This window comes from Pristis pectinata, chromosome 26 (genome assembly GCF_009764475.1).
Source record: "Pristis pectinata isolate sPriPec2 chromosome 26, sPriPec2.1.pri, whole genome shotgun sequence".
Taxonomy (NCBI): Eukaryota; Metazoa; Chordata; class Chondrichthyes; order Rhinopristiformes; family Pristidae; genus Pristis; species Pristis pectinata.
Window position 1 is genome coordinate 2111292 of NC_067430.1, and position 25201 is coordinate 2136492.

A 25201-nucleotide genomic window follows, 5' to 3' on the forward strand; every position below is an offset into this window, starting at 1 on the left:
GTAAAAGGCTTTAGTCACAAATCCACAATCTCATCATCCACATTTGGGAAGAGGAACCCAGAGATGCCATAATCAGAAAGGTGGTCAGCAAGCAACTGTGGTAGCTACAGATGGGTCTCCCAGCTGTCTGTCACAGGGAAAGTGATCACCAGAGCCGCCTTCAGAAGCCTCCTTTCAATGGCCTGAATCACAGTGTGGATTCAATCCATTCAGAGGCACAGTGGGCATGATCTTCACTTTCGTGTTCGTACAAATTCAGAGGCTGAACTTCAAGTCATTGACTTGTTCACTAAAGTATATGAGAAGGTGGGTCTTGTACTCAACATCATGAGACCAATGTCTCCACTGCACCACATTGCTGTCCAACAGTAAACTGCACAGTGAGACCCTAGACCACAACCCATAACATGGAAGGCAGCTCTTGGTGAAGGCAGATACTGATGATGAAACTTACCATTATCTTCATTGTGGGACCACAGCCTTTCATCAATTCAGGAAAAGAATGTTTGAAGTTTGAGACCTCGGACATGGCATAAAACTCAAGGTCTACCAGGCAGCAATGAGCCTTGCCCTCCTTGTATGCATCTGAGATCTGGATTACTTACAGCAGGTATCTGGAGGCTCTGGAAAAATACCACCAATGCTTTCTTCGCAAAATGCTTCAAATTCACCAGAAGTATAAGGGAAACAAACATCAGTGTTCTCTCCCAAGCCAACGTCCCCAGCATTGATGTTCTAGTTACTGTCATTTGTCTGTGTTAGGCTGGGTACATTGTGCAATTGTCCAATGCTAGTCTCACTAATGAAACACAGTGAGCTCTGTCGTGGGAAGAGCTCACCAGGTGGATAAAGAAAGGGTGGGCTCAAAATTTCCTTGAAAAATTGCAACACCCTGTTGACTTCTGGAGACCTCTAGCCCATGTCACGGAGAATGTGCAAACTCCATTGGATTGAATCTGGGTCACTGAAGTTGTGAGGCAGCAGCTTTCACTTTGCCACAGTGGTGGCCCCCAAATTTATGTAATTGCTTGAATTTAATTTCTCTGTCTGGTGTGGCTTGATTTGCACTTGTGTCTCTGGAACAATACTCTAGATTCTAAATTCTCTGTGGAGTTTTCACATTCTCCCTGTGACTGTGTGGGTATGGTATGCTAGATGGTATGTTAGTTGTGTAGATGAGTGGTAAAATCTGGGGAGAGTTGATGGGAATGTGAGGAGAATAAAATGGGATTGGTGCCAATGGGTGCTTGATGATCGACATGGACTTGGTGGGCTGAAGGGCCTGTTTCATACTGTACGACTTAAAGGGTGCAGTTTTTGACTAATAAGCACTTGGCAAAAATGGAATTTAAATTCTGTGATGCTCAGTAATGCTGTTATCCTCTGCAGTCCAAAAACAGCTAGAATAAAGTGCCTTGACATAGTTCAATTAATAACAAAATGCTGGAAGTTATTGATACATATACTACTCCAAAAGCAGTATTATTATCCTGCCTAGATCAATAATACATAATGCTTCCATATTATGATTTGAGATACAATGAGTAGGATTTGTCAATGAGAATCAGAGATGAATAATCTCAAGTTTCTTAACTAGAATTAAAAGGTTGGAGTTGAACCATGGAGCTATTGAAAGTCCAGTCCATGAATGCTACTGGAAAGATGTGACGGCACGAGAGAGGGTTCAAAGGAGATTTGTGATGTTCCCAGGGGGTGGAGGTTTTAGATGTGAGAAAATAGTAGCCAGGTTAGATTTTTTTTTGAAGAACAGAGAAGGTTGTGAGGAAATTTAATGAAAGTGTATGAAACTGAGGTATCTGGATAGGGTGAATGGGAAGGGGCTGTTCCACCCAGAAAGGTTAATGAATGGTGGAAGATGTGTTTATATAAAGGGAATAGCGGTGAGTGAAAAATTTTCTTATCCAGTCTGTTGATGGTTAGAAACTGGCTGCCTGAAAGAGTGATTGAAGCTGAAATCTTTAACATATTTACAGAAGATATCTGAATAAGCCCTTCATGTGCCATAACTACAAGGCTACATAGTAAGAGCTAGAAGGTGGGACTAGTTCCAGTTGCTCTTTTATTGGCAGTGTGGGCACAAGGAGTGAATGCCAACTGTGTTTTAAGTTTCTGTAACTCTATGTGATTATGAAGCAAATTACTTGAATCACAGATAAAATTAGTTCATGCCAGCCTCATGATTTTCTTTCAAACTCGTGGGACAAATACATCAGTTCTTTGACTTCCTGTTAATAACATTTTATAGCATTTGTTACCAAGGGCTGGATACAAGGTCATAACATAAATATTTTTTTGAAAAATTAATAGTAGATTCCTTTTTCCATGGAGCATTGTTAATTAAGAGGCTTGTGATTAATGTTAGAATTGTTACCACGGAGGTGTTGTGCACTGAAAAAAAATGCCTTTTTCCATTTTTCTTCCCTGCTAGATATTGGCTGTGTTTATGAGCTAAGTGCGGTGCTGATCCACAGAGGGGTGAGTGCATATTCCGGCCATTACATTGCACACGTTCGAGATGACAGGACCGGCGACTGGTATAAATTTAATGATGAGGAGATTGAGAAAATGGAAGGGAAGAAGCTGCAGTTGGGGATAGAGGAAGATCTTGGTGAGCAACCAATGGCTTGATGTTGGGCCACGTTCAGAAGTTTTACAAATATTTTTGTGTGTAGAATGAGAGTACTCTTTGCTGCGTGTTTGGTCCGTGGTTGTCAGGGCTGCACGCTGTGTTAGCTTGGTGGTAAGTCGGGCAATCTGCTCTTTTGCCTCTTCCAGTGCAGCTCTGAAATTGTGCACTCAAGTGCCTGTGGCTGAGATGGGGAGCTCAGCATGCAGAGGATCACGATAGCTAGCTCGTGCCATACCATTCTTGTTAGCACAGTGCGCCATGTGCTGTCCAGAATGTTCCACTGCAACTCAAGCTCAACCTCTTGCACGTTAAGTAGTTATTGATTTGGTCAGTGATATTTAACTAGTGTACTGGTTTACAGATACCAGTGCAGGACCAGCTGTGTGAAAGGATAATCCAGTTACTGATCAAGTGTGGTCTGTTGAAATCAAAGAAACTGTTCTGTTGCAAGCTCAGTAACTGATGTATTAACCATATGTGTTGAAATAGAAGTACACTGCTGACAGCCGTTCTGGTGCAATGTTAGTAAATTGAGAAAAATCATTTTTTTCTGTCCCTTTTGCCTTCACAGTCTTGCATATTATACACATTCCATGCAAAGGGAAAGGACAGATGACTTCGTCGTAGACATGTACAGCACAGAAACAGTCCCTTCAGCCCACCTAGTCTCCACTAACTAGCAAACACCCTTTTACATTAATCCCACTTTATTCTCCATGTTCCCATCAGTTACCCCCCCCCACCCCCCCCCCCCCCCCCCGATTCACCTCCACACGAGAAGCAATTTACAGTGGCCAATTAACCTATATCTGCATGTTTTTAGAATGTAGGAGGAAACCCACACGGTCACAGGGAGTACGTGCAAGCTCCATATGTATAGCACCAGAGATCAGGATTGGATTTGAGTCACTAAAGCTGTGGGCGAGCGGCTCTACCAGTTGCTGCCCCTGACTTGTTCGTGTGCTTTTACTAATGGCACTGGCTAATGATTCCACAGTGGGAACTGTATGGAATGGCTGCCCTTTTCCACTTTCTGTAGTTTGCAGTGGTGAAGTGCCTGCTTTCTAGCTTTTCCATTCAAGGTTGGGTCATGTCAGAAATCATTTGCACAAATCTGTGAAGGTGACTGTTTTTGGGGTGTATAGGGAGCCTGAAGCTCGGTGTAGAACACCACAGTTCTGAACCATCTGATAGTGTTCAGAGAAGGAAATCAGATTGGTGTTTCAGGATATGAGTTTTGTTGGGGTCCAAGAACAAGAGCTTCAATCATATCAATGCTATGTTGAAATAAACTTTGATGCGTCCTGGATTGGATGCTGACAGATCATCCAACACTACATAGTAGCATGGTGGTGCAGTGATATCATCAGCATACATGGGGGACTTAAATCTTTTCAACAGATAGGAACATTTAAAAGACTCTTAGATAGGCACACGGATATAAGGAAAATGGAGGGTTATGGACTGTGTAGGAGGGAAGGGTTAGATTGATCACGAAGTAGGTTTATATAGGTCAGCACAACATTGTGGGCCAAAGGGCCTGTACTGTGCTGTATTGTTCTGTGTTCCATATTACCTTGGGGCAGCACATAGATGATTTGTTAGAGTTTGTGATATGTTTACAAGTCTCATATTCAGATCTGCATTTGGGTTGGTGTCTCTGGAACTGTACTTCAAATCAATTGCACATCATGCTGTCTTCAAATCAAACTATTTTGAAGGGTTGTGTTCAATATTTGCTGTTGCAACAGAAGTAAAGAATGATAGCTAAAAATGATCATACTATCCTCTTGAATCCTGTAATCAACAAAGTTAATTAAAGGTAACTTTTCTTCTACAGTTCAGTTCTTTTGTTGGTACAAACATTGAGGTTTAATGTTACTCTTTTGTAGCAGAGCCTTCGAAATCACAGGCACGAAAACCTAAATGTGTTAAAGGTGTCCACTGTTCAAGGAATGCCTACATGTTGGTGTACAGACGGAAAGTGGAAGTATGCAAAGAAAAGGAAATAACTGTTCAACTCCCATGTAAGTATCTGTGTGTCTGTCAATGTTTTTATTAGTATGTTTGATGCACTTTAACATTGGTGACATTGCTGGTCTGACAATTCATTAAGTCTGTAAACTGCAGTTATGAGATGTTTGAAAATGTAGATATTCTGAAACTGCAGAGAGTTGTGGACACAGCTCAGCACACACGGAAACTGAGCTCCCCTCCATTGTCTATACTTCTCGCTGACCTCAATAAAGCAGCCAGCATAATCAAAGACCCCGCCTACCTGGGACATTCTCTCACCTCCCCTCTCCCATCAGGCAGAAGATACAAAAGCTGTTATCAGACTATTGAATGGTTCCCTAGTACGATAAAGTGGACTCTTGACCTCACAATCTCTCTCGTTATGACATTGCACTTTATTGTCTACGTGCACTGCACTTTCTCTGTAGCTGTGACACTTTACTCTGCATTCTGTTTTGTTTTACCTTGTGCTACCTCAATGCACTATGTAATGAATTGATCTGTATGAACGGTATGCAAGACAAGTTTTTCACTGTACCTCGGTACAAGTGGCAATAATAATACACCAATTTCATATTCAACTGAAATTTGTTAAGACAATCTGTTATCAATGATTTTACTTTTATGTTCACACTGCTAATATTGGAAAGTAATTTGGAATCAAAGCAAAACTGATTTCCATGACAAGTAATCTACAGCAACCTTCTACACTATCCACAACAACACCAACTTTTGTATCATCAGCAAATTTACTAACCCACCCTTCCACATCCTCATCCAAGTCATTTATAAAAATCATAAAGAGCAGGGGTCCCAGAACAGATCACTGCGGAACATCACTGGTCACCGACCTGCAGGCAGAATACACTCTCTCTACCACCACCCTCTGTTTTCTATGGGTGAGCCAATTCTGAATCCACACAGCCAAGTTTTCTTGGATCCCATGCCTCCTGACTTTCTGAATAAACCTTCCATGAGGAACCTTATCAAAGACCTTACTAAAATCCACTGCTCTACCTTCATGAATGTGCTTTGTCACATCTTCAAAGAATTCAATCAGGCTCGTGAGGCATGACCTGCCCCTCACAAAGCCATGCTGTGACTGTTCCTAATCAGCCTATGCTTCTCCAAATGCCCATAAATCCTGTCTCTAAGAAGCCTCTCCAGTAATTTGCCCACCACTGAAGTAAGGCTCATTGGTCTGTAATTCCCAGGGTTATCCCTATACTCCCTCTCTTGAACAAAAGAACATTTGCCACTCTCCAATCATCTGGCACTACTCCTGTGGCCAGTGAGGATGCAGAGATCATTGCCAAAGGCTCAGCGATCTCTCCCCTTGTTTCTCATAATAACCTGGGATATATCCTGTCTGACCCTGATGACTTATCTATCCTAATATTTTTCAAAAGTTTCAGCACATCCTCTTTCCTCACATCGACGTGCCCTAGCGTATCAGCCTGTCATACACCATCCTCACAACCGTTAAGGTTTCTCTCACTGGTGAATACTGAAGCAAAGTATTCATTAAGGACCTCCTCTACCTCTTCCGACTCCAGACACATATTTCCTCTTTTATCCCTGATTGGTCCTACCCTCACTCTAGTCATCCTCCTATTCTTCACATGTGTGGAACACCTTGGGGTTTTCCTTAATCCAACTCACCAAGGCCTTCTTATGCCCCCTTCTAGCGCTCCTAAGTCCATTGTTAAGCTCCCTCCTGGCTACCATGTAACTCTCCAGAGCCCTGTCTGATCCATGCTTTCTAAACCTTAGGTAAGTTTCTTTCTTCCTCTTGACAAGATGTTTTACGTCTCTTGTCAACCATGGTTCCTTCACTCTACCATCCTTACCCTGCCTCAATCCAGAACCCATGCAAGTGCTCCCTAAACAACCTCCACATTTCCGCTGTGCACTTCCCTAGGAAGTGAACAGGATATTGATAGAATGCAGAGCTGGGCTGAGAAGTGGCAGATGGAGTTCAACCCGCGAAAGTGTGAAGTGATACACTTTGGAAGATCGAATTTAAAACATAGAACACTACAGCACAGTACAGGCCCTTCGGCCCACAATGTTGTGCCAACATTTTATATCCTGCTCTAAGATCTACCTAACCCTTCCCTCCCACATAGCCCCCTATTTTTGTATCATTCATGTGGCTATCTAAGAGTCTCTTAAATGTCCCTAATGTATCTGTCCCCGCAACCTCTGCCAGCAGTGCGTTCCACACACCCACCACTCTCTGTGTAAAAAAAAATTTCCCCTGACATCCCCCTTATACCTTCCTCCAACACCTTAAAATTATGTCCCCTTGTGTTAGCTATTGTTGCACTGGGAAAAAGTCTCTGACTGTCCACTCGATCTATGCCTCTTATCATCTTGTACACCTCTATGAAGTCACCTCTCATCCTCCTGCTCTCCAAAGAGAAAAGCCCTAGCTCGCTCAACCTATCCTCATAAGACATGCTCTCCAATCCAGCCAGCATCCTGGTAAATCTCCTCTGCACCCTCTCTAAAGCTTCCACATCCTTTCTATAATAAGGCAACCAGAACTGAACACAATACTCCAAGTGCGGTCTGACCAGAGTTCTATAGAGCTGCAACTTGAACACAATACCCCGACTAATGAAGGCCAACACTCCATACACCTTCTGAACAACCCTATCAACTGCGTGGCAACCTTGAGGGATCTATGGACGTGGACCCCAAGATCCCTCTGTCCCTCCACACTGCTAAGAGTCCTGCCATTAACCTTGTATTCTGTCTTCAAATATGATCTCCCGAAGTGTATCACTTCATACTTATCCGGGTTGAACTCCATCTGCCACTTCTCAGCCCAGCTCTGCATTCTATTAATATCCTGTTGTAATCTGCAGTAACCTTCTACATTATCCACAACACCACCAACCTTTGTATCATCAGCAGACTTGCTAACCCACCCTTCCACATCCTCATCCAAGTCATTTATGAAAATCACAAAGAGCAGGGGTCCCAGAACAGATCCCTGCGGAACACCACTGGCCACCAACCTCCAGGCAGAATACAAGGTTAATGGCAGGACTCTTAGCAGAGTGGAGAAACAGAGAGATCTTGGAGTCCACATCCATAGATCCCTCAAGATTGCCGCGCAGGTCGATAGGGTTGTTAAGAAGGCATATGGTGTGTTGGCCTTCGTTAGTTGGGGTATTGAGTTCAAGAGCCGCGAGATAATGTTGCAGCTCTATAAAACTCTGGTCAGACCACACTTGGAGTATTGTGTTCAGTTCTGGTTGCCTCATTATAGGAAGGATGTGGAAGCTTTAGAGAGGGTGCAGAGGAGATTTGCCAGGAAGCTGCCTGGATTGGAAAGCATGTCTTATGAGGATAGGTTGAGTGAGCTCAAGCTTTTCTCCTTGGAGAGAAGGAGGATTAGAGGTGCACAAGATGATAAGAGGCACAGATCGAGTGGACAGAGAGAGACTTTTTCCCAGGGCCAAAATGGCTAACACGAGGGGGCATAATTTTAAGGTGATTGGAGTAAGGTACAAGGGGGATGTCGGGTACGTGTTTTACACAGAGAGTGGTGGGTGCGTGGAATGCACTGCTGGCAGAGGTTGTGGGGGCAGATACATTAGGGATATTTAAGAGATTCTTAGATAGCCACATGAATGATAGACACACGGAGGGGTATGTGGGAGGGAAGGATTACATAGACATTAGAGCAGGATAAAATTTTGGCACAACGTCATGGGCCAAAGGGCCTATAATGTGCTGTAATGTTCTATGCAAAAAGCCAGCCAGCCCAGGTGAATCTGGTGCTTTTCCCAGCATCAGTTTGCTTTGCCACAACCTGAGTTGCTACAGTTGTACTGTTGTCTCTAGGTGAACTGGCCATACAATGCTGAGCATGAGGGAAACTTGGTATTCCTAGTGTACAGTATTGTTTTCCTGCAGTGGACATACATGTTGAATAATATTATCCATTCATTTGTGTCTTGTAATCTACTGCCCGTGTTTGGCCAGATAGAGTGTAATTTTTGGTGGCGATTTCTCTAAGTAGTTTGGTTACTGGTATTGTCTTCTTTCTCTTTCCACACGCTAGCCAGTTTTGATCTTTACTCTGGTGAAATATCATCTTTCAGGAAAGCTGTTTTGCCATCTGCCTGCAGCCTTTGATTTGGTTAACCACGCCGTTCTCCTGTCCTCGTTCAGCCAGATGGAATTGTACTTGTGTGATTCCATTCTTAACTATCCATTTGTAGTAAAAGAATTATATGTGCAATTGTTTTTGTTCCAACACATACACCATAATTTCTGACGCCTCTCCTATTTCTCATCCATGCAATGCTTCTCAACAGCGATATCCAAAAGTACATCATCAGTTTGTAGCAACACACAAAAATCTGGAGGAACTCAGCGGGTTAGGCAGTGTCTGTGGAGGGAAACGGGCAGTCCGACATTTCGGGTCAAGACCTTTCAACTGGAAAACGTCAGTTGTCCATTTTCCTCCATAGATGCTGCCTGACTGCCTGACCCACTCAGTTCCTCCAGCATTTTGTATGTTGCTCCAGATTCCAGCATCTGCAGTCTCTTGTGTCTTCACCGGTTTCTACATGTGTGCTGATAACTCCTAGCTCTATCTCACTATCACCTCCGGCAAGCTCTTCACTGTCTCTAAATTGTTAAGATGCCTGCCTTACATGCAACGCTGAATGAAAAAAAAATCTTCATCCCAACAAAATATTCAGAAGATGCACCATTTGCTTCAATCTACGTCAAAACCTCCTTGGCTACTAGCTCCAACCCTCTACCTGAAACTGATTCAGACTTTTCATGACCTTGGTGTCAAATTTGATTCCAAACTGAGTTTTGGACCTTTGTTCACCTCTCTCAACTCTACCCACCACACCTTGTGCTGCTGAAACTCACATCCAAGTGACTATTCCAGTGCACTCCTGGCTTGATTCCCTTGTTTTAATCTTCTTTAGTTGGCTGTGTCATATTTGACAAAACACATATGGGTAGTTTTATTAAATTAAAGATTCTATGTAAGTACAAGTTGTCGTTGCTATTCATGCCTTGTCCATTCAAAACAAAATAGACTTAATTCTGTTCCTAATGTTATATGGTGGAATTGTATTTCCATTCATTGTAAACAGTAAACCCATAAATTACCCATTTTCTAAAGGATTTTCCTTCCCTTTTTACAGCACATCTACAGAAAATGGTTGAACGCGACAACAAAAAATTTGAAGAATGGTGCATGGAAATGGCTGAGATGAGGAAGCAGAGTGTGGACAAGGGCAAAGCTAAGCATGAGGAGGTGCAAGAGCTCTTTAATATGTTACCAGCTAAGGAAGGTATGTAAATTTAAAAGGATGAAGTTCTTTTCTATGTACACCTTTGTGAAGGATTTCATTTCAAGGAGGCTTTTCAGCATGTTGTAATATTTGTATGCTATAATACAGCCCAGGTTATATCGATGATGATAATAGTGTAGATTGCAGCAGTGGGTTGGTGGGAAGGGGAGACTTTGCAGATGTTGACTGGGAATAGAGGTTTACTAACAGATGGGAGTCAAACTTGGAAGTGTGACTGGATGTTGGAACCTAGTTGGTGGTGAGGGTTGAATCAGAATCAGGTTTATTACCACTGATATATGTTGTGAAATCTGTTGTTATGCTCAGCAGTACAGTGCAAGACATAAAAATTAAGCTACAAAAATAAATAAGTAGTACAAAAGAGGAATAACGAGGTTCATGGACTGCTCAGAAATCTGATGGCGGAGGGGAAGAAGCTGTTCCTGAATCGTTGAGTGTGGGTCTTCAGGCTCCTATACCTCCTCCCTGATGGTAGTAAAGTGAAGAGGACATGTCCTGGGTGGTGAGGGTCCTTGATGATAGATGCTGCCTTTTTGAGGCACTGCCTCTTGAAGATGTCCTCGATAGTGGGGAGGGTTGTGCCCATGATGGAGCTGGCTGAGTCTACAACCCTCTGTAGCCTCTTTCGATCCTGCATATTGGAGCCTCCATACCAGGCAGTGATGCAACCAGTCAGAAAGCTCTCCACTGTACATCTGTAGAAATCTGCAAGAATCTTTGGTGACATACTAAATCTCCTCAAACTCCTAATGAATTAGAGCCACTGGCATGCCTTCTTCATGATTGCATCAACATGTTGGGTCCAAGATCGATCTTCTGAGATGTTGACGCCCAGGAACTTGAAAGCTGCTCACCTTTTCCACTACTGACCCCTCAATGAGGACTGGTGTGTGTTCTCCCGACTTCCCCTTCCTGAAGTCCACAATCAATTCCTTGGTCTTGCTGACATTGAGTGCAAGGTTGCTGTTGCGATACCACTCAACCAGCCAATCTATCTCACTCCTGTACACCGCCTCATTGGCATCTGAAATTCTGCCAACAACAGTGGTATCGTCGGTGAATTTATAGATGTTGTTTGATCTGTGCCTAGCCACACAGTCATGTGTAGAAAGAGTAGAGCAGTGGGCTAAGCACGCATCCTTGAGGTGCACCTGTGTTGATTGTCAGCTAGGAGGAGGTGTTACTACTGATTCGCACTGACTGTGGTCTCCCGAAAAGGAAGTTAAGGATCCAGATGCAGAGGGAGGCACAGAGGCCCAGGTGTTGAAGCTTGTTGATTATTACTGAGGTGATGATGGTGTTGAACGCCAAGCTGTAATTGATAAACAGCAGCCTGATATGAGTTTTGCTGTTGATTGGAGATCTGAGCCAGGAGATTTGTTGGCTAACTGTTTCAAACATTGAAAATATCTAATTTCATGTCTTTTTACAAGGTAGTGTTGCTTGTTGAAAACCAGGTGCTAAAGTTGCACTATTTTGTTTGTTTTAGGAGAGCACTATGAATTTCTACCAGTAGATTGGCTACGAAAATGGCTGGATGACTCTGCAGTAACAAAGCCAATTGATAATTCTCACCACTTATGTGCACATAACAGACTTCTTCCTGATAAAATCTGTGATGTTAAAAGGATTTCTCAGAAAGCAGCTGACATCTTCTATGCTAGATATGGAGGTGGCCCCAGATTAGATGGTAAGTAGATGAAACATTAATTATCCTGCTTTGACCTATGCTTCAGCTTCCTAGACCAGCTTGAGGAATAACACTTTAACTCTCAGCTGGGTATAATATAGCCTTCTGGACCCCACAGTTTAGGATATTCAGCTTTTCCAGCATTTTTCTTGTAATTTTGGATAATTACTCTACTTCCCCCATTCACACAATCCTTTTCTCATCTCCCAACTTTCCCTGCGTCTTAAAATTTAGTTTAGCTGTTCCTAATTCCGATTTAAGACTTGTGACGTTAACTTTCTCTCTTCACAGATGCTGCCTCATTTACTGAGTATTTCCAGCATTTTTTGTTTCATTTCAGGTCTCCCAGTGTCTGAAGTATTCTATTTTATTAATTTCATACAACGTCTCTTGGATATATGTTCAGGGTTCTCTATAGTGAACTAATAGTCAAAAGTGGTTAGAAATTATAAAAGTATAATAATGGGTATGTGATTGGCAGATTAATTTTCATGTGTTAGTGTTAGGTGGTGCATTTTGGAAGGAAGAATAAGGAGGCACATATCTTTTGAAATAAGCATATAAATAGGTTCATGGAACATATGAATCTTGAGAGAGTGATATGCAAATTCCAAAGTTTAATCAGGACCTTCTTGAAACAAGCAAAACACAGTGTTCATTTATAGAGGGATAAAATTTTAAGCTGAGCAGCTTGGTTGAAATTGAGAAACGTTTAGACCACACTGAGTACTGTGAGAATTCTGGTCACAATATTATTGCTCATTATTTGAATTAATGTCCTGTCAAATTAAAAAGTGCTCATGAATTCCAGCCTGATCCCTTAGTAAACCAGATTTGCCAGAATACATTCAGTGGGGTCTAATGGAAGTATTGTGCGTCACTGCTTTTCAGAGATTCATTCATCTTGGATTCATTTCAACTCTATCATAGTTGTTTACTCTGTACATTTGGCATTGGTGCTAATCTGGAATTATTTTGAACAGTTGTTAAGCGTGTGTGCATGTGTGTGTAAAGTACCCTCAAATCAACCCAATCATCGCAGGCTGTGCACTGTAAACTCTGAGGCAATCAAAGCAATCCTTTTGTCACATTTAATGATCTAATCCCGTGCTAATTGACAATTATCTCTAGGTGTGTCTGTGCCCGTTCCAGGTGCCTAGTGCCTTCCAAAAAAATAAAATTCACACTCAACCCTTTCCAAATCACCACCATTTCAGCAGCTAGAAAACTTAGCATTCCATATTATTCTTCAGAATGAAACACATTCAGCTACTATTATGCCCCGTTAAATTCAGAAGGCTTAGTAGGTACTACAGTATCCTAACTTCAGTTTGGTTTGTTGTGAACTTAGTTAAGACTTGACTTCATTTTGTAACACAAGTAGCGTGGGTCAGATGCACCCATATTCCTGGATGAAATGGAATTCTTGTTCGTAAGAATAGGATCTAAGTAGAGATGAATTCATAACCGTTAGATTTAACACGGTCTCTTTTTACATATTAAGCTGGTATGAAACACTTTGCACACCAATGAAAGTCTTTGTTGCCAGAGGAAGAGCTTGCATATAATTGACTAAAAATATGTTGAAGTGCACAAAATCCTATTTTAAGTTAGATTGGCATGCATTTAGCATTTCAAGTCTGTGTAATCTGTAAATAATTGTGATAAATTGGACCAATTGGCCTAATCTCTGTGTTAGTAGAGGGCAGTGTTTTACAATCAGAAAACAACTATGATCTATAATTTGAAAGCAGGGTAAAATTTGAAAGAAAGATACTGCATATGTTGTTAATTTGAAATAAAACAAAATGTGGAAATAGTCAATGGGGCAGGCAGCTCCTGTGGAGAAAGAACCAGTTAATGCTTCAGATCAGTAAAATTTTAAGTGCTGTTCCAAATTTCCTAAAACTCTGCCCTTGAGGGGGAGCTGCTTTCATGATGGTTGTGCTGGGGTAGAAACAGCTGAATTTAAAATACCAGCTGAGAGGCAAACAATGAAGTTGGAGAGAGTGTTTAAGAATTATATAAACTGATTAGATGTCTTTTCCCTGAGATTCAAATGTTTTTGAGTAAAGTTGCTGAGAAAGTATTTCTTGGAGGTTACATGTCCATAAAAAATTAGAAATTTACAAAGATGACTGAAATGGAGAATAAATAAACTATTTTGATGCTGCATGTTATATTTTTTCATTTCCTTCAGCCATATTTGAGAATGTTTGCCACTCTGTCAGTGTTTTGGAACTTAAACTCTGCTTTGACAAGCAGAACTCAATTTTGGTTTAAGCATCATCAATGCAGACTTTTAAAAGAACATAAAACACCTTGACTGTCTTTCAGTCATTCTAACCTTGAACTTCAAATGCAAGAGACTCTCTATTTCATCTCGGTGTTTGAAAACTGCACTTGCAATTGCACGCTGCCTTTCTCCCCTCCTGCTTACACAGTGCTGGCATCTTTGCTTTGAGCCCCCATCTGTCTGCCGATATTCCTACTCTACCAGTTGCGAGCTTATCTCCTGCTCCTTGTGTCCCCCTTTTAGTAAATTCCTGACCATCCAACTCACTTTCCGGAGTTAAAATAAAAGCCAAGTGTGCTGGAAATGCTCAGCAGGGCAGACCTTGTATCAGATCTTTCCTGGTTTTGTACCTAGTATTTTAAGGAGCTTACTCTCCTTGATCATCTTTGGCTATTTGTTCTCTCCAAAACACTCCTCAACCCAACTTTAAGTGTGATTTCATGAAATTTAAGTAAAACTCATCTTTGTAATGATTTCAAAAGCAGGATTTCTCATGTATTTCTGTTTACCTACAGTAACTTTGACACTGCATTTGTTTATTTGTGGCATCTGTTTTAAGCTCCAATGAATTTATTGAGCATGAATGGTATCTGACTGTTGCCCACAGCATTGGAGAATTCTCCACTCCATTACCTGTCCCACTTTAGAAACATGAATCTGAAGGAGACGAGATTGATGCTGTTGTTGTTAAAGTAAGAGCAAAAATTGAAGAATAGATGCTCTTGTGTAGCAGAACCTATGTATTCAATTCTTTACCAGTGAAATCCTGCATCTGTTAAAGTATCAGAACATAACTTTTAAGAAAAATATTTAACTTTGTTAATCTGCCTGTAATCATCATTTGTATCTTAGTCTGATAAGAAATAAAAACATCAAATATGAAATTTGTAAATAACATAAACTAATCAAACATTTTTCTTATCCTTAGCTTCTGCTTTATGTAGAGATTGTGTCATGGAGAAATGTAGGATACTTAGATTAAAGAATCAGTTAAATGAAGATTACAAGATTATCTCCAACCTAACCAGAATCACATTACACAGGTATTTTTTTATTTTGAAACTATCCCAATTATTTCCTAATTGCTGAAAACCATTGCTTATTGCGCTTTTGGTAGAGTTGGATTATTTTTAAATGCACTGATATGCTTTGTGACATTGTACTGCAGGTTTTCATTCCTGATTTTTCTTCTTCATGCAGCAACGGCAACATTCCTTTGTAAGGCTAACATTTAATGCCTATGCCTAATTGCCCTTGAGAAGGTGGTGGTGAATCTCCCATCTTGAACTGCTGCATTCCTTGTGATGAAGGCACTCCCACAGTGCTGTTAGGTAGGGAGTTCCAGGATTTTGATCCAATGATCAAGGAATGCAAATATTTTTCCAACTCACAATGGTATTGCATGACTTGGAAGAAAATTTGAAGGTGATGGTGTTGCCATGTGCCTTCTGTGCTAGTCCTTCTAGCTGGTACAGGTTGTAGAGTTGGGAGGAGTTGAAGATTTTCTTCCATGCTTTCACCTCACTAGTGACTCTGAATTTTCTATCGCATAGTGCTGTGGGAGGAATGAAATGGTGAAAATGCATACTTTCCTGATTCTACCAATTAGGACAAGAGAACAACTTATAATGGAAATCTTGAATAGAGAAATAGATCAAGGCAGTAGCCTGATTTAAAATCTTAACATCATAATGTATATTTTTTAGTTGTTGCCCCATGCCACCTTTGCTGATTTGGAGTTTTACAGAGTCCTTTCTTCAGGTAATTTGCACCTCATTGTCGGCATTTATGGTTTATCCTCACTGTCAGTTTGATTGATTAGACTATATGATTTGCTGTTGCCCTTGCTTGGCAAAGATCACATTTCCTGCAGTTAAAGTTAACGAGAACATCTTGTAGTTTAAACTATTTTGTTTGACAACTTCTATTGCGTCTATGACTTAATGTCATTTGGCTTTATAGTCAATGGCCCATTATAAGCTAATTTACAGGGTTTTTGGAGTACCTTAGGATTTTCTATAGAGGTAACAGCATGTATTGATGAGGGCAGTGTGTTTTATGTAGTCTACATGGACTTAAGTAGGGCCTTTGACAAGTTCCCACATGGAAAACTGGTCCAAAAAGTTAAAGCAGCAAGGGTCCCAGCACCAATCACTGTTTTGGGACACTGGTCAGAGGCTTCCAATCAAAAAAATAACTTCTACCATCACTCCCTGCTTCCCATCACAAAGCCAATTTTGGATCTAATTTGCCACTCGCCTTGAATTCCATGGGGCCATTACTTTATTTTGATTGGTAACTCTCTTGTAAAAAGCCTCAGCAAATTTCTGTTACATTAAAGGTATCATACAAGTGGAAAACTTGTTTTTGTTGGAGCAGTCCCCAACCCTGCCCATCATAAACGGAAACACAAGAGATTCTGGGGATGCTGGAATCTGAAGCAACATACAAAAAGTGCTGGAGGAACCCAGCAGGTCAGGCAGCATCTTCTCTCCATAGATGCTGCCTGACCTGCTGGGTTCCTCCAGCACTTTTTGTGTGGGTTGCCTGCCCATCATAAATCAGCTTCTGTCTTTGCATTTCTGATGATAAAATATTTAATGGGCTTTAAGGATTACAGTTTAAAGATAAATTTATCCTTCAGTTTTCATTGTTTTTGTATTTTAAAAAAACCTATGCCCATAAATTAAGATTTTGTCAATGCTTTTCTCTAAGCCTTTCCAATTAACATTTTTCAGGCATCAGTTGCATGCTGACAAACAAGAACTTTGATTAAAATTTTGATGAACTTTTTAAAAAATCAAATCTAACAACATAGGCACAGGTGCTGCTTATCATTATTGTCATCCTTCTGACTAGTTCAGCATTGATGCATAACTGCTACACTTACCTGTGAGGTACTTTTGAGAATTCAGAGCTCAATTTTAATTTAAAGGTCTCTGACAAAAGCAAAGAGCAAATAAATATGTTTATGTAGTATACTGTATCCTAAAAAAGGCATTGAGGCACCTGGCTGCCAATGAGTATTTTTTGATGTATAGTTACAATTGTATTGAAAAACAAGATTTAAATTGTACACAGCAATCTCCCACACACAACAATGAGATAAATGACCGATCATTCTATTTTAGAGGTGTCAAGGTCAAAAGGTTGTGGGGTCAGGTCCACTCTGAAAGGTTGAGTGCAAAATCTGGACTGACACTTCACTGGCACTCAGGCTTTTGACCAATGAGCCAGATTTAGCTAACCCATCTTACAGTCCACAACTATTTATCTAATTGTGATCATAATATGATTGAGTTTAATGCTAGAGTCATAGAGTCATGCAGTACATAATTGGGGTCCTTCAGCCCACCATGCCTTCCGTTTTACCCATCTACACTAATCCCATTTACCCACAGTAGGAGCGAATCCTTCTATGCCTTGCCTATTCAAGTTGTCTCTCTCAATGTCTTTCAAATGTAGTGATTATATCTGATTCCACCGCTGCCTCTGGCAGCACATTCATGATATCAGCCATGTTGTGTGTATATAAAAATACTTACCTTTCAGGTCCATTCAAAATGCCTTCCTCTCACCTTAAATCTATACCTTCTGGTTTTTGATACTCCTACCATGGGGAAAATGATTCTATCTACCCTATCTCTGCTTCTCACAACTTTATATACCTCTGTCAGGTCACCTCTCAGCCTCCTTCACCCCAGGGAAGGGGTTCCTGTTTTCTCTTTATTTTAAATAGTGAAGTATGAAACAGTAACTAATACTCTAAATTGAGATAAACCTGATGTTGGTGTGATTGAACAAATCTCTTAATAGGTTAGCAACAGAAGACAAGTAGGAGGTGTGCAACAAAATAATTTGTGATTATTGAACTAGTTTGTACTCTCCAGGGAGCAGGTGATCCACCTCTATTTTTTAAGAAAATTGCCAGAATTAGCTCAAAGTAAAGAAAGATGTAAAATAACGTGCACAGAAAATCGCAAAGTTTAGCACAGATCTTGGCGATTTGGAGATGTACAGACAATATTAAAAGTGTCAAAATAGATTCAGAAAGCTTGTAGGAGAAGAACTTGCAAGCAATATCAAAAGCAATTTCAAAAAACATATACAATTAGGAAAAACGGTGTCAAAAGCAACATAGATTAAATCAAAAGAAAGAAATGGTAGATATATGGAATAATTACTTTGAGAGTATGTACAGTTGAGGGAGAAGATGTAGTGTGCTGGATATCCCAAGGAAAGTAACTTTTAAATCAGTGATGTAGACTCACTAAAATCAACAGAAGGAAAATGATAGTGATGAAGAAATGCTCCTAAACACCTTCAGCTGAGACCAGAGTTATTAACCAGTTAGCCTAGCGTCTGCTGTTGGGAAATTACTTGATTCTGTGCTTAAGAATAGAGTGAATTACATAGGCAATCTATAGTTAGTACCTTAAAACACTAGAGCACAAAACACTAAAGCACAGGTGCTTGTCTCGGTAAAATCCTCCAAATCCAGTGTCAGGATAAGTGAGTCTGTGTCAATATCCTCTCCCAGTCCAGTCTCAAGGCTTTGATCCATCCAAGGCAGCTCCAAAGGATGAACCACATCGATAGCATCCTAACACCAGACTCCTGAAACAATTGCCTCCAAGTTTATTGCGACAAAATATTTCCATGAGGATAGAGAATACATTTCAAGGATGTTTGTAACATTGTCTTGAAAAGTTGTAACTCCCTTCCTGAATTTTGGGAATCCTTAGCTCTTAATCACTCAAAGTGGAGAAGGAGCATCTGAGCATCACCGAGCACCTTGGGTCACTACGACAGGAGCTTGCAGAGACCAAGTGCAAACAGCATAAGAAGTGCATAACATCCTACGTAACCATCCACCTGTCCTGTCCAGCACCATGTACACCACTTGTGGCAGTGTTTGTGGATCCTGCATAGGATTCATTGGTCACCTCAGAAACTAAAGAACCAGAGTGGAAGCAAGTCATCCTCAATCCTGAGGGACTGCCTCAGGAAAAGAAGAGTAAATGATTTCCTTCAGCTAATCAGAGAAAGCAACCATGAATTGGTAGAGGTCATATCTGTCGAATGTTATGAAGAGGTGAATAAATCGTTGGATGGGTATAAGATTTCAACTTTTCTCAGGAAGCACAGATTACCCAGTGAGGAATAATATGTTTATTAGTTTGTTGAAAAGTAACAGTTGCAAGGCAGTTAATTTGGCTGCAATCCTCTCTCATTCTTGTTCTTGTACTCAGTTCTAAAGTCTTTTAAGGAGGCCTGGGCAATGCATTAAGTAAGCCACCTCTTCTTCCACTGTACCATAACTTTTTAATTTTGATCTGTCTGTATAGGTGAGTTTAGGTGCAGGAAGATCCTCAGATCAAATCACCATTTCAGCTTTATCCATAAACTCACTAGTAGTTTTGTACTTGTGGGAGGACAGTAGGTGAGGTTTCTGTCAGCTTGGTTATCTGCCAGGAACACTTAAATTATTTAGATTTTTCACTGACAGTACCGACTAAGCAATTCTAAGTGGTGTCTAAATGGCTTTTATAGAATTGAAATATGCTTTACCAAGATCCGTTCTTTGATCTGTTTCCCTGTTCTAGTTCTCTGTTCTACCGATAACATCTATAAAGAATTTTGCACTGTACCTTCCAAGGCTATGCTGACAAAGCTAAGATGGCCATTGTTCTGATCTTTCAAACAAGTTGCAAGAATTAGAAGCTCGTTTTTTCATTTGCATAATTGATCAATACAAAGGCAAAAAAACAGTCAAATTAAAATTAATTATTTGTTACACAAAAGGAATTTCAGGTGAGACGTTTGTTGTCTCTACTCCTGAACTAAAATCATTCCAATTTCAGTCATGGATTGTTGTCTGTTGTGCCTCCACAGGAGCCTGAACAGTGGAAGACAAAGGACCTTTATCAAAACTATGCTCCCTGTTCCTGATATGGTTTTATTAGTACTCTGGAGCAAGGCTTCCTTGTTTTTGTACACCATCCTGATTGGTCATATTGACAGCTGCTCAATCCATTTTTAATTATTTTGAAATCTGGAATTTTCACCAAAGCAGCTCACAAAATACTCTTTCTCACACACAACTTTTTATGTCATGAAACCTTTTATGAGTGAAATGGAAGAGCAAGAAATGTAGTTTCACTACATCATAGTTTCCAATATGCACATGTTGTTATTTATCATTGCAAACAATGGCCTAAATGACATGCTCAACTGTGTGTGACTTCAATCCATGACTAGCTAAGTAAAGCTGTACTTCAAAGCTCTTTAATACTTTCAGCATCAGAGGCTGCAGACATCTACTTTTCAACCTGTTGGGAGGCTCTGCAAACTGTACTCACTCAGAATGTGCAGAAGTGTTTTTCAGCATATTGTAACAATTGCGGTAAAAATGTCTAGGCAGCAAGACATCTTGAAACTTTGGAAGGAATATTTTAAGAGATATCAATGCATTTGCTGTTGGTATGAAATACATTTTGTTTTTAGAGAGAGTATTTTAAGGGCATTAGAATACGCAGTTCCAAAACCATTTAAGCTTTTTTGATGGTTTAAGATGTGACCCATTTGTAATAGCAATGTCCACATCTTTTGAGATTTCTCATTACAAATGTTTAAATTGTGTTCTTCCATGCTGACATTTGACTCAGAACAGTCATGTGACATTTATTTGTTGTATGCAGAATTTTTAACTTTTCTATTCCGTTGGAATATATCTTTCATAAATACTAGGCAGGAATCAGTTATGCAAGGGCACAAACGTTACTCTCCATTTTTCTGTGGCCATAGAAGTACAAGCTGGGCAAAACAATCAATTGGAGAGATGATTAATGAATGTATAAGAATAGCATGTAGAGCAGAAACCTATTCAGTTATCTTTGGCAGTTTTGTTCAAGCGGTTCAGTGAAACTAAAACAGCGTATATATGAAGGTAAATTTTAACTTCATCACATTGGTAATTTTGCACAGCAGGTTACTTGCCCATTAACAAACCCCTACATGATCTCATTCCAATGCTTTCAGTGGAATAAAAATTGAGCAAATTTGGTAATTAGTAGGGACACTGTTGCACCTTATTGCTTTCCGAATGAGTGAGTATGGCAGGGTAAATAACACTATCTTATGTTCTACTTAAATAAAAGTCTTCTGCCTTTTTGTTCTCTGTTTTGAAGGCTTATCTTGTGTGATCCAATTTTGCAGAATGCTTTTTTTTCCCAAAACAGTTTGAATCCAATATAGTATTAACTGTCAGGTTTACAAAGTTATCTACTTTAAGAATTAATGGTTAGATGTTTTATTGAAACTGAAGAAAACATGACAAGTTTTCAATTTGTGCAACTCTCCTAGCCATGAAGGATACTGGGTGGGTAAAGCTTCGCTTCGAAGTTGGCGCCAACTAGCACTTGATCAACTGGATGGAAAGGAGGATGACTCTGATCGCACTGATGGGAAGAGCAATGGCGAAGGTCCAAACAATCTGCATGCCAAAGGTAGTTTTTCAAAGGGGATTATCCTAATTAAGTTTGTGATGAGGAGAAATGAGGAAATGGATGCTTCAAAAAATACAAAGCCACCTTCCTGTGGGAAATTTGTAAATGACATCACTGTTGTATGTTAGCCTTTTGCAATATATCTGTATTGGATACAACCTCATGATGACTCCGTACAGCATCAGATGCTGTGGGAATTTGTCCTGTCTTGACTGGGTTCTGGAGGCATTTAATGCTAATCATACCCCTAAATTTATGGTACTAGAAGACACGCATCTTGTATAAATCCTTAAGCTCAATGCAGAGCTGTTAGTTTACTTTTCTCATTTTTGAAATTACCTGATTCCATCTATGCACTTTTACAGAGTGGAAGCTTTGCTCACAGCTTAGTTCCTTCAAGGAAATCTTGATTACATTGAGGTTTTCTGTAGCCTCTTAGCTGCTTTGTTTTGTCAGCCATAAACAAAACGGCAGCTGAAAGGCATGGTGATGGTGGGTTATTAGGGTGGTGGGGTAATTAAGATCAAATCATGTACCTGGGACATGCTATGGCACAACTAAAATCTGCTGCAACACACCATCATCACGTCTTTCAGTCATAGTATAATCTTCATTCCAAGCTGCAGGATGATAAGTTTCAAAATACAACATTGAATTTTGGCATTGCAGAAGGTAATAAGTATGAAGTACTAAGCGTGCCTAAGCTCATGTTGACATCAGAAGCAAGCCATGCATGCAGGGGGCTGAGACAAATACAGAATTGGCCTTCTGCCCTTGGAACCATTTGTTGAACAGGAACAGGTGACTGACTCCAGAATACTCTGCCAGATGCCTGGAGGTGATAAGTACTTAGAAGTTCAGAAATGCAATGTGGTCAGAGGAAGGAGAGGATAACCTGGCATATGGGAGTCCCATGGTTTCTTTGTGGGTAGCAGAAGAACACTTCTCCTGATTCATAAGGAAACAGAAAAATATTAAAAATAATTCTCCTTTCTTGTCCCATGTCTGCTGTCTGCCATTGGTCTACAAGGTGAACCCATCACATTTTCTCATGGAGATTTTGCATTAAAATTACAGTCAGACTTCAGTGACCTCAATGACTAGAGACTGAGCCACATACTGAAAGGAGTGTGCTATACCTTTTGAAAGGGATTCTGGCTGCCAGCTTAAAAGAACAGGAAGAGAAATGAGATCATGGGGTGTTTCTACAGGCATTTCAACTGCCTGTCCACTGATTTTCCACTGGAAGAGTAGGTTAAAAATTGTCCATACAATTTAAGTGCACAAAAATATTAAAAGTAAAGGCTTCTCTTTCACTTCAAGAAGAAACAAGAAGTATGGCACAATTCTTCTTCATAGATACCTTACACCCACAGAGCTCAGAACCTTTAGACTCTGTTAATGTAATCAACCTAATTCCCTGGCTACAGCTAGTGTTCTCTCTCTCAAATTACATTCTGCAACTAACACTAACAGATATCATGTTGGGCAATCCAGACCCAGTGGAGCAAGACCCAGCGGAGCAAAACCCAGGAGGAGCACAATTTCCTTCAGCTTGCCAGTGCTTTGTTAGATTATATAGATAGGGTTTTGGTGCTTCTTTCGGGTAGATGTTGGAAATCTGAAGCAAAACAAAATGATGGAGAGGCTCGCAGATTGGGCAGCATCTGTGGAAGGAGGAACAGAGTTAACTTTTTGGGTCAAAGATCCTGGGGAAGAGGAAAAACAAATTAGTTTTAAGTTGCAGAGAAGATTGAGTAGGGATGAGTAGGTCAAAGGGATTATCCGTGAGGCTCAGGTGGCTGTGAGGATAGGTTTTAAAGGTCCCCAGTCAAATGGGTTGATGGAGATAATAGGACAGTGATATTATGAATTAAGAAGCATAATGTGTCTGAGGGACATGCCCAGCATGTCAGGCTGTATTAATAGAATGAAAAAAAACCAGCTGGTATCACAGATGGTTGACTTACAGCTGAAATGGCCAGTTCTAGTGCAAGCAGAGAAGGTGAGTAACCCTGCAGTTGGAGAATTTGATATTGAGTCTGGATGGCTGCACCATACCCCGATGAAGGATAAGGTGCTGATCCTCAAGCTTGTATTGGGCCTCATAATAACAGATCAGAAGGCCACAGACAGGTCAGAGTGAAAGAGAGATGGAGAATTAAAGTGACAAGCAACAGGAAGCTAAAAGTGGCGCCTTCAGACAGAATGCATGTGCTCTGTCTAAGGGGTAAGCTGTGGTTCCGTTGTGTAAGTGATCTGAGGTAATTGAATGCTGTGTGAAGGAGACCACGAGGAAGATTACAACCCAAGTGCTAAATAGTTCTGTCTCTTTCAGATGAATCAGGTAACAAGAAACTTGATATCTCACTAGTGCACAACATGCTACACTGTAGTGAGTGCATTTTATACTCACTTCTGAAAATTGGTTCTACCAACTTCAGTCAGTCTGCACTGTCTGTTGATGTGAGCTGAAGCTCTTAGCTGCTGATATACAGTGGTATGCAAAAGTTTGGGCACCCCTGGTCAAAATTTCTGTTACTGTGAATAGCTAAACGAGTAAAAGATGACCTGATTTCCAAAAGGCATAAAACCATAGAACCATAGAACCATACAGTACAAAACAGGCCCTTCGGCCCACCATGTTGTGCCGTCCATCAGACCACCCTCACACTACCTAACCCCTTCCTCCTGCATATCCCTCTATCTCACATTCCTCCATATGCCTATCCAACAAGCTCTTGAACCTGTTCAATGTATCTGCCTCCACCACCACCCCAGGCAGTGCATTCCATGCACCAACCACTCTCTGGGTGAAAAACCTCCCTCTGACATCTCCCCTGAACCTCCCACCCATAACCTTAAAGCCATGACCTCTCGTCCTGAGCATTGGTGCCCTGGGAAGGAGGCGCTGATTGTCTACTCTATCTATTCCTCTCAATATTTTATATACCTCTATCATGTCTCCTCTCATCCTCCTCCTTTCCAGTGAATAAAGCCCTAGCACCTTAAGCCTCTCCTCATATTCAATACTCTCCAATCCAGGCAGCATCCTGGTAAATCTCCTCTGCACCCTCTCCAATGCCTCCACATCCTTCCTATAATGAGGCGACCAGAACTGAACACAGTACTCTAAGTGTGGCCTAACTAGAGTTTTGTAAAGCTGCATCATCACCTCGCGGCTCTTAAACTCAATCCCGCGACTTATGAAAGCCAACATCCCATTTGCCTTCTTAACTGCTCTTTCCACCTGTGAGGCAACTTTCAATGAACTGTGAATATGAAGCCCCCAGATCCCTCTGCTCCTCCACACTGCCAAGTACCTTGCCATTCACCCAGTACTCTGCCCTGGAGTTTGTCCTTCCAAAGTGTACCACCTCACACTTCTCCGGATTGAACACCATCTGCCACTTGTCAGCCCAGCTCTGCATCCTATCAATATCCCTCTGTAAGCTCCGACAGCCCTCCACACTATCCACAACACTGCCTATCTTAGTGTCGGCTGCAAACTTACTAACCCAGCCCTCCACCCCCTCATCTAAGTCATCTATAAATATCACAAAAAGTAGAGGTCCCAGAACCGATCCCTGCGGGACGCCACTAGTCACTGCCTTCCAATCCGAGGGCACTCCTTCCACCACAACCCTCTGCTTTCTACATGCAAGCCAATTCCTAATCCACACA

General features: G+C 40.9%; 1 protein-coding gene across 2 annotated transcripts in view; it reads left to right on the plus strand.

Moving 5' to 3' along the window:
• Window positions 1-25201, plus strand: part of usp48 (ubiquitin specific peptidase 48) — a 133010-nt gene that overhangs the window by 67158 nt on the left and 40651 nt on the right. For both annotated transcript variants that reach the window (XM_052039261.1, XM_052039262.1), the window contains exons 9-14: window positions 2450-2629; window positions 4543-4677; window positions 9853-10002; window positions 11513-11713; window positions 14938-15052; window positions 21375-21517. In XM_052039261.1, the coding sequence (XP_051895221.1) occupies window positions 2450-2629; window positions 4543-4677; window positions 9853-10002; window positions 11513-11713; window positions 14938-15052; window positions 21375-21517 (924 nt within the window). The remainder of the gene's footprint in view (window positions 1-2449; window positions 2630-4542; window positions 4678-9852; window positions 10003-11512; window positions 11714-14937; window positions 15053-21374; window positions 21518-25201) is intronic.